This window comes from Ptychodera flava, chromosome 5 (assembly GCF_041260155.1).
Source record: "Ptychodera flava strain L36383 chromosome 5, AS_Pfla_20210202, whole genome shotgun sequence".
Lineage (NCBI taxonomy): Eukaryota > Metazoa > Hemichordata > Enteropneusta > Ptychoderidae > Ptychodera > Ptychodera flava.
Window position 1 is genome coordinate 1,493,572 of NC_091932.1, and position 15,999 is coordinate 1,509,570.

Here is a 15,999-nt window from a genome sequence, read left to right on the forward strand (position 1 = left end):
CGCATACGAGAACAATTACAATGTAAACAAACCATATGTACGCTTAGAGTTATATCAGCGGGCAAAGGATGAAAACTTTGTGCTGTCATCGACTCTTTTTGCTAGTGTCTATGGTGCAATGACATCACGAAAGTGAACCATTTTCAGACGTGACTTTATAGCAAGAGGACTGACTAGTCAGTACTGGTAGTACGATGTATTCTTGAGAAAAGCGCATAAACTTTTTAAAACAAAATGTGGCCATAATCCGTAGTTTGCACTGAGAATGACATCAAAATCAACCATCAAAACATGGTAGCCTCCATGATCAATTTAATTATAGTCAGTCAAAGAGATCCACATTTTTAATAACGTCCTCCTTCCAAATCCATGGCCACATGTGACAGTACTGAACAGTTGTTTTGGTTTTATATGCTGGCTCCGAAACGGCTGTATGTACACATGTTTTTACATGTGGAAATGACATGTCATGCTCGAAGGGCTGGTAAGGTTTTGACATACCGATTGTCACAGTTACACTTGGACTTCTGTGATGATGATTTAACAAGGATTGTAAGACATTTGAATAGTTGAAACATTGTATCTGTCTGTCAAGGTGAGCAAGTAAGCGCTATCACCCAATCTTGTAAACGATTTAGGATACGGGTGTCGGAGGACAGCTCATTGATTCTGCCCTATAATAGTTCGACAAAGGCTGGACTTTCATTCCTTCAATAGCGCAGATGAACCACGTCTGTCATTGATTCTAGTCGAAGTTTAACAAACGTTTTGAGCAAAACTTGCAATTGCTCTGAAAATAAACATAACCCATGATGAGTTGTCGATGTCACCTTGGAGCTAGAAACATGTAGCCAGCAGCCATTCGCGATCACTATTACAGATATCGTGATACACGAGATTCAAGGAAGTCTTGACCCTTACGTGATGCTGTGAACTTCTCGGTCATGACATCGCCATTTACTTATTTCCTACCATTTTCCTGACATGTTCTTCCTTCCAATTTCAGATGAATACAGTTAGTCAACTTTCATCAGTAATTCACCATACGAAATTGCCAATTTCGGGTTATTTGTAATTTTTCTCTAAGTTTATTACTTTTTTGATAATTACTTGGACAATGTACGGCGCCAATATTCCGTATGTACATGGTGGTCATACAGAATCAGTCACATAATGAATGTTGACATGGCCTGAAAACTTCAGTAAATTCACTCAAGCAAACTCCTATTTGATGAAGTTGATAGTTTTTCTTTCTTTCTTTTTTCTTTTGAGTATTGCCATGGCATAACTGAAACAAACCTGGAAATGAAGGCTGTATGAATCTATAGTACATTAGTAATCCGAGCTTGAGCGTGATTTGAGGGCAAACAGATTACGCAGATAATGGGAACGATCGCATGCGTTACCAACAGACTCATTATGCAGAGCCATGTCCCAAAACCCCCACCCAAACTTGGTGCTTATCCTGATCCTGGTCCATTTTGAGCCGGGCTTTAATATCTTTCACAGCTGATATATCTTGAGGTGATCAACATTTTTAGCAAATCTCATCAAATTGAGTGCAGTTGTTCTCAATGTATATCCGTTTTTTTTTTCTAAAATCATTAATTTTGCCAATGAGCAAAATATGCAAGCCACACCCACAAAAAAACTAATCAGTTCTTCCCATTTGCTAACCGAATCAGTATAACAAATAGGATTCTGAGCTGATAAGAAGGTTTTGAGATATCTGACCAACAGACAGATAGACACACAGACAGACACAGACACAGACAGACAGACTTCACTGCGACATAAGCTCACATGTGTAAAAACATGAGCTAAAAACTGAGGTTAACATGAAAATCAGTGAAAACAAATATCTCTTTCAACCCAGATATAGCTTGCACATTGGCTTATGTTATTCAGGGAAAGAAACAAAATGATTAAATATAGCTATAAAGCAGCAATGACTGGAATTCGAGACAACTCATTGCGCAGGGGCATAAAGAGATAAGCAGATTGCTAATGAGCTATGATTATATTTATGAAATCAAGGTCAAAGATCATCATGGTCTGCTGATATTTTGTCAGAATAATTTTCTCCATTAGTTATCCCTGTGAAGTTAAATCAGACTTCCAGAGCTAGAGAAATGTTTTTTGATGGACAGGCATGATCATGGAAGCAAAGTTTTCTGCCAAAATGTCCCATGACTAGGAACAGCTTTGACTTCTATGATGAAGTTTGACTTCTTTGATACACTTTCGGGTGATTGCTTGGGCCTCATCATTGCTGCTTGAAGCTATATTTTTTTTGTTTTTTAACCGGGAATTTCATAACCCCTTGCATGTTGGCAATTTTTACACATTTCGGACTATGAATGGCTTTTCTTCATCTATGTTTGGACATTCTAAATGCATGAGTTAACAAGACACTAAGGGGCCGTCGATAATAAAAACTGACGCGCAACAAATGTAATTCTTTCGTTAGGGGGGAGGGGGTAAAAGCCCATTTCGTTTTGTGTGCGTCAAAATCGCATAAGGATTTTCTATTGTTTTCGAAGTGCGACTTTGCATTCAGAACGCAAAACTACCTTCGCGTTCATCGAGAACACAATGAAAAGACATGAATGTGAAAAAAACGTATGCTTTTTCAACGTGAAACATGTACGTGAAACATTTTCCTACGTGCGAAATACATTAAAATGTTCTGTCTTAAAAAGTGAAACGCGTAAAGAGGAGGTTCATTAATTAATGTGTCCTTCTGGTATTTTTTCATGGGCGTGTGGATCGGAGAGGTGCGTGTGGGTTTGTCAGAAACGGCATCATAATACGAAATTGATTTCGCATGAGAACTTTCGTTTTGAGGGGGGAGGGAGGAGGTGTCAAGTAAAACGAAGGAATTACGTTTCTTGTGCGTCAGCTTTAATTATCGACGGCCCCTAACAAACACTGTCACAGAGCATAGACTGAAAATTAAAATTATTCAAGTGAAACCAGAGGTGCAATTTTTATGATCAATTGAGTGAAGGGGATGCAAGGCAAGTTATACTTTAGCACCATATATTTTTGGACAGATTGATATTAGTATTGATGAGACAACAAGAGAGAATGTTTCAACTATAATTGTATTGATATTCTCAAACCAATGGAGGTGTTTGCATTAAGATGTCAAACAAAAGCCTCCAACGTTATTTCAAAATTAAAAGTTACTCAACAACAAGCCGATCACAAAGTATTGATTTCAATAGTAATAGTGCAATCTGAATAGCTGGGACAATTGAACACATACCTATTAGTGTAACATTTTTCAATGTAACATTTCAAGAGTACTTCTGAAGTTAGAATCAAAGATAATGGACTAACCTTTAATCTTCTATTGCCAAATTTGACATTTTCTTTTTCGAGTCGTACAGAGAGTCGTCCTGGCCTCAGTCCAGCCCACTTATACAGTACTTTACTTTTCTGTGTAAAATACAAAGGGAACATTGTTATTAAATAATTTATCATTTTTAAGAGCAGCAAAGTATTCCCACTTGTCTATTTCTGTTCAACATCAAAAACAAAGACCATTCTAATTGGGAGTTTGTAATTCTGTCTGTATAGCGTTTTCCAATAGTGCCTGACAAATCCCTACTGTTCATTACATTTTTATTTAAAATTACCCATTAAGATTCTACAAATCACATTTGCAAATGATTTGCTGGTTATTTATTTTTACTAATCATCATTTTTGTTCATTCTGCCCTTTTTATGGCAATCTGCGGCAGAAATACCTTCCTGTTTATTTTTTATACAGACCTTACATAAAAGAAATTCCTTCAACTTACGAAACTGGAAATTAGACGGGTTATTCATTTTCCAAACTTTGTTTATTTCGTAAACAAACAAAGACAAAGATTTATACTTAATGATTAGGTTAACAAGTACAAGTGTATCAAGATTTTGTAAATTTGTAGATTTATTTATCCTCTGTGTTCTTGTGAAAAAGTATACGTATTCTTTACTTATTACTCCACCATAGTGGTGATATTTAATATTTATTTCGTACCAAAGTACGAAATAAATATTATCATAATTAATTTTTACTGTCAATTCGTAAGTGTGTTTGTCTGAAAAGGCTACATCACAAGGTCTTTAATACTGGTTTATCTGTGTATCATCAACAAATATAGCAAGTTCCTTTAAATTGGGTTGTCCTTCCAGATATATAGCCTGAATGTAAGAGTTTATTAAATGTGATAATTTGAGGTTATACACGGTGGGCGAGGGTGTTTGGTTGTAGATATAAGACCTCTGGGGTGAAAATTAGCATATTTGGCAGGAAATAATCAACGAGCAAGGCAAGGTGATTATTTCACCCAAATATGCTAATTTTCACCCCAGAGGTCTTATATCCACAACCAAATACCCAAATACACCATTTATAACCTCATTATAATATGCTTACAATATAAATGGTTAATGTCGTCATTTAGTGTTTAGGGACTGGTATTAGTTTCTTTGGCCTGGGGAGGGGAGGGGTGTCGGTGGATTCATGGGGGGTCACCCTGTGTTTGACTTTAGTGATAGGGGGTCACCATGTTTACAAAATCACCTAGCAGAGAAGCCACAGAAAAAACCGCTCAGCCAAATCCCCAATCTCAAAAAGATTGGTTCAAGAATCGAACTAAGTTGTTATATTTTTTCTGACTGCGACCCCTCCACACGCCATAGAGTTCGTGAAGCACTCATGCTCGTATACTCACTATCACACAATGCAAACAAAAGAGAAGCTTAACACATGGAGTGGTTTGGGAGTTGTTGATATGGATGTTCATCTGTCCATCCATCCATCCAGACAGATAGACAGACATATTACATACAGATTTTTTTCCACCATATAACTTCCCAGTTGTTATATGAATGACAAATGGGAGCTGAAAATGCCCAAAAAATACAAATATGCAAATTTCACCACGGTATGGAAAACCCAACTAGGTCATCCTGCGATTTCAGAGGAGAAGGCAATTGTTGATAGACGACGGACGACAACAACAGAAAATCAGCCTATTTGATTAGCTCTGCATTGCTGACAGCTGAGCTAAAACAGGAGTTAAAAATTGAAAGGTATTTTAGGTGTCTTTGGGTATTCTAGTAAGTGATCCCCAAAGCATGCACACATGACAGAGATGTATGGATGGATGCCTGAGATAAACATATGAGCCTCTAATACTGTGTTTAAGTGGTGGTGTACAACTGCTGAAAACATTTACAACATTTTTACCTTTAAACTAGGCACAAGTTTGCAACATTCTTTAAAGATGACCTCACAATCTTCTTCATCATTTGTTTCTCTCCAGTCTTTGTACTGGTGTGTTCCACCAAGTGCAATTGTTCTGTCACTGCAGGAAAAAATCAATGCATGTATTATTTTATTTCAAAGTACTTCATTTATAGCTATAGCATTGAAGGAAGATGCTGTACAAAACAACATACAGTCTAACTGTGAGATATCCCTTGCTTATTTTTATCAATATTCTTTTAAACAACACACTGACTACTTGACTGAATTGTACATTCCTTTAGAATGCTGCATATGTCTCTAAGGATCTCTCATCAAAAGATTAAATAATTTCAATGATACATATACATTTGAAGGGGAATATATGAATGAAACAAGTAGTTGCTAATTACATCCCCTCTTGGTCAATATATTTCGAAACCATTGACGCAAATAGTGAACTGATATTGGTAAACAGGTGTCCAGAAAAAAGTGGAGAAAAAGTTGTATTGATGTGAATGTGTAGCGGATGTCTGATTTATAAATGGAATATGTTAGTAAAATTTGAGAAATAGATGGGTATGCAACCTATTGTTGTATTGTGGTTGTATGAAGTCTGAGTGTTGGTTTGTGACAAACAAGGATAGGGGTGGACATATCTAGAATATGTCTTGTAAGTATTGTAACTTTTTTCCGAATTGCTGACCTGGCAATGTAGGAAGCTCAGTTTTACAAGTACAGGCATTGAGTAAAAATGACTTGACTTTACTGGGCACAAAGGAAAATACATGGCTGCTTATTATATATCTGTCAATGTAACAGCTTTTATATTGAAAATGGTTTCAGAGTTGTACTACTATTGCAGCAATTTTTATCGTCATACTACAAGAAATTTTTTGCATGACAAGTAGCTGATGTTCCTGCAGTTCACTTTTATTCAATACATAATCATAAATACTAACAAAACTGCATTTCACAAAAGTGCTTGCAATACATTTTAACTCAGAGTTTTTTAACTGTCCTTGCAAACTTCCAAACCTGACATGTGCTCTTGCGGTCACTTTTTATTAAATACAACGTACAATAACAACAAGACTTGTCAAATGGTAGCTCATGTTTGGTCCACATGTTGAGCATAGCCCATCTAAGTGGACCTATGTCATAGGTTGGCATGTGTTAGTCTGTATGTGTTTCTGTAATATGTCAGTCAGTCTGTGTATATGTGTTTGTGTGTGTGTTATGGATTTTGTGTCAACAACTTGAATATCTCTCAAACTTCTTCATCAAATGTCATGTACTATTTAGGTACCCAGAATACTTAGGATGGAAACTAGATCTGATTAGGTTTTGAGGGATGTCAGTTGCATAGTTAATAAGAAGTTAAATTTTGAAGTAATATTTTGACTTATTTTTGCTCATTTTCCCTCATTTACATAGCAAGAGAGGGTGCACTAAATTATGGGGAGTGGGGCACAGAGGACTTGGAAATAGTATTACTGTGACCAAGGTTATTAGGGCGACATTTTTAATTTTTGTGTTTCTCATCTCCCGACTGAACGTAAATTTCAGCTCCGACATGAAAATAAAAAACTTTTTTCATTTGCGCCGCCTTTGAGGTGATCATCCCAGCATGTATTTTTCATCTAGGCTGCGCAATTGCGTGATTCCCCATCTTTGGTGAGCTGGGCATCGCCAATTGTACATAGGAGGGGCGACCCATCGCGCACTGCACTGAGCTGGCTGGAATGGCATATCAAATATCATAAGTCTCACACTTCGATGCAGTTGACCCGTTATCGGCACCTGTAAATAGTGTGGCAACAGGCGCTAGGCATTGTATAGTGTAGCAAGAACATATACATGAAAGGAACTAATTTTAGTTCGATTTTGATACTTTTTGAACTACTTCTATAAAATGCTGTTGACGCAATAGGCTAATCATTATTAGGCTAAATCAAGAAAATGCAAATGAAATAAAACTCATTACGTAGCTAACTAAACCTTAGGCTAATTTAAGTAAATATGAATGATGTATAAATCATAATGAAGGTAACAAAATGTTAGCCAAATGTGAGGAAATTTAATGAAGTAAAAATACCGTCAAGGACAGTGTGCTCACATTCGGTTTGAATTGATCCATTCGAGAAATATTTAAACCAGGAAAAACAAGAATGACAAAAGCAAATAAGGTCTCCAACTTAGGTATTGGAGGTCATCTTTAGGAACATGCATATCAACTTCTATAGCAATGGGACAAGCCGATCCTAAATACATAAGCAAATGTCAACAACAAAAAATAGACAGAAAAGGTTTGATAAAAAGAAAAGATGGGTAAAAAAATGTACAAGGAATCTGGTAAAAAAGTAATGCTACCTCATCAATCTTCTAGACCCTACCCCCTCCTGAATATCAAATGTTCCAACCCTCGGTATTACATAACGCCAGATGACAGGAAATGTTGTCTCTCCAGGGGTTTTAAAAAGAAAATACTGTTTAAGATTTTTTGACCAAAAATGACAAAATTGCTCCAAAATAGTAATTTTCAAAATTTTGTCATAATTTCAACAAATAGAAGAGTAACACCCTTGCAAAGATCCAACCCAAATTTGAGAGCGATTGGGCCGGCGGTTTCAGAGAAGAATAATTTTTACTGAAAATGAGAAAAATCACCAAAAAATTGAGCAAAAATACAAAATTAAGGATATCTTCACAATATTTATAAAACTGTATAAGGTTCACCTAAGGTACTTGCACACAAATTTTCAAAGCAATCAAAACAGCTGTTCTCGAGATATTAATTCTTGACCATTTTCACATTTTGTAAGCTCATTTGCATAATTTTGGCAATGCAGACTTCATTTGAACAAAATCCCATCTATAGCCCAGGATGCATCCACACACCAAATACCAAGCTGAAATGTGCAGCGGTTTGAGTGTTTTTGATGTTGACGGACATACTGTACGTACATACATACATACATACATACATACACACATACATACAGACGCCATCGACTTCAGCTTATACGATAAACTCACATTGGTATAACCAAATGTGAGCTAAAAATCATAAATAGGCTAATTAATACGGATAGTTTTCAATCGGATTCGAACCCACAACATACGGCATCAGTCGCCTAGCTGAGAGGCCTGAGACAGAACCAGTCGGCTAAATCTCCACTCCCAAAAAAGAGTGGTTCAATAGCCGGCTAAGTTGTTACATTTTTCTGACTGAGACCTCTCAACACGTTGTAGAGTTCGTGAAGCACTCACGCACGCATGCTCACTATCATACATCGCACATACACACTTTATCGAAGCGAAGAAACGAATTTCATCGCTTTAACTGGGCGAACGATAACCTCGGGGACAATTCTGTCCACCAGCAGTGTTACCGACCCAGGATAGAAAATACGGATAGTTTTCAATCGGATTCGAACCCACAACATACGGCATCAGTCGCCTAGCTGAGAGGCCTGAGACAGAACCAGTCGGCTAAATCTCCACTCCCAAAAAGAGTGGTTCAATAGCCGGCTAAGTGTAAGGTTAAGGAAATCTGGCAAAAGCAAAAATCATACGCTAATTAAATGTAAGGCCAATTGAATGAAAGCTATCTGAAATATATCTGATAAGGGCAATTAAGCTCTGGGCAAATTTTAGGAAATTGGAATGAAATAAATGGCAAAAATTGCCCTAAGTACACAATATTGCAGATTTCATGATACTTTTAATCTATCATGATAAGATAACCCTTAGGAACCTGTATACCGAATATTAAAGCTATCAGATAATGAGCACTTATTGCCTAAAAATAAAAAATATCGTCAAGGACAGTGTGCTCACATTGGTTTGAATTGGTCCATTTGAGAAATATTTAAACCAGGAAAACAAGAATGACAAAAGCAAATAAGGTCTCCAATTAGTCTCCAAATTAGGTACTGGAGTTCATCTTTAGGAACATGCATATCAACTTCTATAGCAATGAGACAAGCAGATCCTAAATACATAAGCAAATGTCAACAACAAAAAATAGACAGAGAAGGCTTGATAAAAAGAAAAGGTGGGAGCGGGTAAAAAAATGTACAAGGGATCTGGTAAAAAAGTAATGCTACCTCATCAATCTTCTAGACCCTACCCCCTCCTGAATATCAAATGTTCCATCCCTTGTATTACATAACGCCAGATGACAGGAAATGTATTTAAAACCTTGGGGAGTTTTACTTAATTGGATGAGTGTTATCATTCTAATGTAAACAGCACTTAAGTTAGTTACAGATAGTGAAATGCCTCCCACTGTGGGCGGTGATTACGACATCTGGAATTATCCTGGATCCAAATTTGTCATCAGTTCTTGTATGTCTTACATAGAAAAGTTGCAAAAATTGGTCCGCAATGAAAAAATTCACCTCAACTTTGTTTTCTGGATCAAATTTTCCTACAAATTGATACCAAATATGACAAAATTATGTTCACAGCCTTCAAAACTGTCTCACAACATATCGTGGGTTGGTGTAGGTCATTTAAGGTCACAAACTGAGAAAATTACCTAAAATATACAAATTTCGGGGTTTCCCAACACTTTGAGCAGAAATTTGTCTAATAACATCCCCCGGGACTTTATACCAAATTACAAAGCTATCAAACAAGTAATTTGAGAACAAGTTTCTTGACCAAAAATGACAATATTGTCTTAAAAATACAAATTTGTATATTTCAGGACAATTTCCACATATCTAACTATTGTCATCTCTGTACGTCTGCATACCACATGTAAAAGCTGTCTGTCCAGGGTTTTAAAAAGAAAATACTTTTAAGATTTTTAGACCAAAAATGACAAAATCGCTCCAAAATAGTATTTTCCCAATTTTGTCATAATTTCAACAAATTAGAAGAGTAACACCCTCGCAAAGATCCAACCCAAATTTGAGAGCCATTGTTCGGCTGGCGGTTTCAGAGAAAAAGAATTTTTACTGAAAATGAGAAAAATCACCAAAAAATTCAGCAAAAATACAAAATTAATGATATCTTCACAATATTTGTAAAACTGTATAAGGTTCACCTAAGGTACTTACACACAAATTTTCAGAGCAATCAAAAGAGCAGTTCTTGAGTTATTAATTCTTGACCATTTTCACATTTTGTAAGCTCATTTGCATAATTTTGGCAATGCAGACTTCATTTGAACAAAATCCCATCTATAGCCCAGGATGCATCAACACACCAAATACCAAGCTGAAACTTGCAGCGGTTTGCATGTTTTTGATGTTGACGGACATACTGTACATACATACATACATACCGGTACATACATACACACATACATACAGACGCCATCGACTTCAGCTTATACGATAAACTCACATTGGTATAACCAAATGTGAGCTAAAAATTGGAGATTTTATCATAATTTCAAAATATCACATTAATTCATCTGTGGGAACATGTATTTCAAATATCAAAGGTATCAAAACAGTATTTTTTGCGAAACAAATTTTTGACCAAAAATGGCAAAAATTGCCTGAAAAATACAAAATTTATTGCAGATTTCATCATAATTTGAATGTATCACATTTTGATCATCCCTATTAACCAGGATAACAAATATCAAAGCTGTCAGACAAGCAGTTTTGGTGATATAACTTTTGTCCAAAAATGACAAACATTGCCCTAAAAATACAAATTTGCATATATTTCATCACAATTTGCACAAATCTAAATAAGGTCATCCCTTAGGACTGTAAATTAAATATAAAAATCATCTTACTAGCTGTTAAGGAGAAGATTTTTGCCCAAAAATAGCAAAATTAGCCTCAAAGTTGCATACTTGATCACAATTTTAAACATAGGGCCAAAGTCCCTGAAGCTCCTATAGACATGGATAGAAAATTAAGTATTCCCTGACTGTATGAAATTATCTCACTAAGGTCATCCTAGGGACCTGTCAACCAAATATTAAAGCTGTCTGACCAGCGGTTTTGAAAAAGCAAGTGACCCAACAGTTGACAGAGCTCTGCTTTGTTAGGTCGAGATAACTTTTTGTGACACATGTATTGATGAAGAAGGTGGATATCTTTGATAGCTTATTTCAGGATGGCCTGACCAAAAATGGCAAAATTAGCTCCAAAAATACAAAATTGATGATTTCATCATAATTTCAATATATTACACTAAGATAAAGCGTAGGAACCTATATACCAAATATCAAAGTTATCAGATGAGTAACTTATGGCAAAAATTGACCCAAAAATACCAAAATTGAAGATTTCATCAAATTTCAATATATCACACTAAGACAACCCCTAGGAACCTGTCTACCAAATATCAAAGGCATCAGACAAGTAGTTTTAGAGAAACATATTTTTTGACCAAATATGGCAAAAATTGCACCAAAAATACAAGATTTCATCATATATTCAATACATCATATTAGGTTTATCTGTAGGAACCTTTATACCAAATATCAAAGCTGTCAGACAAGCGGTTTTGATAAAATAAAGTTTTGACAAAAAATGACAAAAAAAATTCGTTAAAAATACACATTTGCATATTTCATCACAATTTGAACAAATCTAAGATGGGTTATCTCTAGGGACCTGTATACCAAATAACAAAGCTGTCTGACCAGCGGTTATGAAGAAGTAGATTTTTACCGAAAATGGCTGTTATTTGGTGCTAATTTGCATATTTTCAACAATATCAAAAAATTAAAACCAGATATGAACTGAAAATGCTCACGTGTTTAATTATATGTTGCAGTTATGTGTAAATTTGAACCTTTGCCACATGTTTGCAACTTCATTGAAAGTGTTATGATCAACATAATGAATAATATTCACCACAGATTAATTTTAAATCCAAGTATATATCCCCAATCAGGAAAGTTCATTAAAATATGCAAATTAGGAATTGACTGAAATGTTCTCATTAAATATGCAAATTATGAATTGGCTGAAGTAAAAATGTTAAATGACTTTCAATAATGTCGTATCATAGTATCTTTAATGTACAAAGCAGTTCGTCAACTTTGGTCGAGTCAAGACAGATAAATATCCTTAATTACGAAATTCATTTAATTTGCAAATACGGAATCGGCTAAAGTAAAAATGCTTAATGACTTTTAATGCTGTATCATAGTATCTTTAATGTACATAGCAAGTTTTGTCAAATTTGGTCAAGTCAATACAGATAAATATCCCTAATTTAATAGGAAAATTCATTATATATGCAAATTAGGAATTGGCTGAAGTAAACGATGACTTTTAATAATGTTGTTTTATAGTATCTTCAATATATGTTGCAAGATTCATCAACTTCGGTCGAATCAATTCAGATATATATCCCTAATTAGTGAAGTTCATTAAAAATGTAAATAAGGAATTGGCTGAAGTAAAACTGCTTAATGATTTTCAATAATGTTATATCATAGTATCTCTAATGTACATAGCAAGTTTCATCAACTTTGGTAAAGTCCATTCAGATTTATATATCTAATAGGAAAGTTTATTAAATATGCGAATAAGTATTTGGCTGAAGTAAAACTGCTTAATGATTTTCAACAATGTTATATCATAGTATCTTCAATGTATATTGCAAGTTTCATCAATTTTGGTTTAGTCCATTCTGATTTATGTATCTAATTAGAAAAGTTTATTAAATATGCAAATAAGTGTTTGGCTGAAGTAAAACTGCTTAATGACTTTCAACAATGTTATATCATAGTATCTTCAATGTACATAGCAAGTTTCATCAATTTTGGCAAAGTCCATTCAGATTTATATATCTAATTAGGAAAGTTTATTAAATATGCAAATAAGTATTTGGCTGAAGTAAAAATGCTTAATGAATTTCAACAATGTTATATCATAGTATCTTTAATGTACATAGCAACTTTCATCAATTTTGGTCAAGTCAATTCAAATAAATATCCCTAATTCCAAAAGTTCATTAAATATGCAAATTAAGAGTTTGATGAAGTAAGAATGCTTAATGACTTTCAATAATGTTAAATCATAGTATCTTCAATATACATACCAAGTTTTGTCAATTTTGATGAAGTCAAATCAAATATATATCCCTAATTATGAAAGATCATTAAATATGCAAATTATCTATTATCTTTTATGTCACCCCTTAATATCTTTCACAGCTGATATATCTTGGTGTGATCAACATTTGTAGCAAATCTCATCAAATTGTGTGCAATCGTTGTCAATATATATCCGTTTTTTCTAAAATCATTAATTATGCAAATGAGCAAAAAGTAAGCAAGCCACACCCACCAAAAACTAATCAGTTCTTGCCATTTGCAAACTTAATCTATATACCAGATTTAATTCTGATCTGATGAGCCGTTTTTGAGATGAGCACACAGACAGACAGACACACAGACAGACAGACAGACAGACAGACACACAGACAGACAGACATCGCTGCGACATATGCTCACGTGTGTCAACACGTGAGCAAAAAATCAGTTTCTCATAATCATATTTTTAATCTACTCAAATATCAAATCAGTAAGTACTGCGGTTCTCAAGATATTTGAGTGGATGGACACCTCACAAACGGACATACATAAATACATACAGACTGACGCCCGACGGATACCCATCCCAATAGCTTCTATAGAGTATAGTCTATAGTAGCTAACAAACCTGGTGTCCTGTACTCAAAATATTAAAAGAATCAGACAGGCCATTATGAAGAAGAAGCTTGGAATGTTAAAAGTTGATTGTCACCAAATGACGGACGACATACGATGCCACACATCCATCTGTTAGATAAGCTTTGTGTTGTTTACAACAAAGCTAAAAATTGGACTGTCACAGCATTTAAGAAAACTGCATGTGTGACATGTGACATACTGGTAGCCCGTGATGCCAATGTAATTTAGGAAAAGTTGAGTAAAATTTGTCAAATACAAAAAAACAAACAGTTTTGACAAAATATTGTATGTCAACAATTCATTTCACAAACAAGCAACCGGCAGATATAGCTCCGCTGTGTATATGTAGAGGATAACTATTTTTGACACATGTTGATGAAGAAGGTGAAAATCTTTGATAGCTCATTTCGATAGGTCAAACCCAGAATTCGAATGGACCACGTTACAAACATTCCCACGTGTGTAAACGCGCATAGACAAACGAGTATTTCCATACGCGTTAGTGCACATGTGTGTTTGTTTGTACTGTGATCACGTGATCTGTAGAACGCATCGCGTCCTTTTTATTCCGGAGTAGAACCATTGCCAGAAAAAAGTGGCTAAAATAGCTGCAAAAATACACAATTGAAGATTTCATCATAATTTGAATATATCACATTGGATCATCCCTGAGAACATGTCAACCAAAGCTATCTGACGAGTAGTGTTTTGAGAATGAAATTCTCTGACCAAAAGTGGCAAAAATTGGCCCCCAAAATAAAAATTGCAGATTTCACCATAATTTCAATATATCATATATTAAAATAATCCCTTTGAACCTGTATACCAAATATCAAAGTTATCGACTTGCATTTTTTGAGAAACAAATTTTTGACAAAAAATGGCAAAAATTGCCCAAAAAATACAAAATTGCAGATTTCACCATAATTTCAATATATCACATTTAGTTCATCTGTAGGAACCTGCATATCAAATTTCAAAGCTATCAGACCAGTACTTTTTGAGAAAAATTTTTTTGACCAAAAATGGAAAAAATTGCCCAAAAAATACAAAATTGTAAATTTCATCATAATTTTAATAAATATCATTTAGATCATCTGTAGGAACCTGTGTACCAAATTTCAAAGCTATCAGATGAGCAGTTTTGGAAATACACGCTTTTTGACCAAAAATGGCCCCAAAAATACAAAATTACAGATTTCATCAGAAATTCAATATATTTTACTAAGTTCATCTGTAGAAACCTGTATACCAAATTGCAAAGCTATCAGACCAGCACTTTTTGAGAAATACATTTTTTGACCAAAAATGGAAAAAATTGCCTCAAAAATACAAAATTGCAGATTTCATCACAATTTCAATAAATATCATTTAGATCATCTGTAGGAACCTGTATACCAAATTTCAAAGCTATCAGATGAGTAGTTTTGGAAATACACATTTTTTGACCAAAAATGGCAAAAATTGCCCGAAAAATACAAAATTACAGATTTCATCAGAAAATCGATAAATATTACTTAGTTCATCTATAGAAACCTGTATACCAAATTTCAAAGCTATCAGACCAGTACTTTTTGAGTAACACATTTTTTGACCAAAAATGGCAAAAATTGCCTTAAAAATGCAAATTTGCATATTTCTCCAAAATTTGAACAAATCTGAAATAGATTATCCCTAGGGACCTATGTACCAAATATCAAAGTTATCTGACTGGTAGTTTTGAAGAAGAAGATTTTTAAAGATTTTTTTACCAAAAACGACAAAAATTGCCTTAAAAATACAAATATGCAAATTTCACCACGATTTGAACAAATCTAACTGAGGTCACCCTAAGTAAACTGCATATCAAATTTCAAAGCAATCGGACAAGTGGTTTCAGAAAAGAAATTTTTACCAAAAACAATAAAAAATGCCTCAAAAATAAAAATATGCAAATTTCACCGGGACTTTTTAACTAACTTAAGTGAGGTTACCCCAAGTGAACTGCATATAAAATTTCAAAGCGATCTGACTTGCGATTTTCAGAGAAGAAGGCAATTGTTGACGGAGGACAACGGACAACGACGACGGAAAATCAACCTATTTGTTAAGC

At 34.6% G+C, this 15,999-nt stretch overlaps 1 protein-coding gene across 4 annotated transcripts in view; it reads right to left on the reverse strand.

Moving 5' to 3' along the window:
• Window positions 1–15,999, reverse strand: part of LOC139132409 (D-aspartate oxidase-like) — an 86,953-nt gene that overhangs the window by 4,380 nt on the left and 66,574 nt on the right. For all 4 annotated transcript variants that reach the window (XM_070698757.1, XM_070698755.1, XM_070698756.1 and 1 more), the window contains 2 exons: window positions 5,246–5,363; window positions 3,346–3,444 (listed from right to left, as the gene is read on the reverse strand). In XM_070698757.1, coding sequence (XP_070554858.1) covers window positions 3,346–3,444; window positions 5,246–5,363 — 217 coding nt within the window. The remainder of the gene's footprint in view (window positions 1–3,345; window positions 3,445–5,245; window positions 5,364–15,999) is intronic.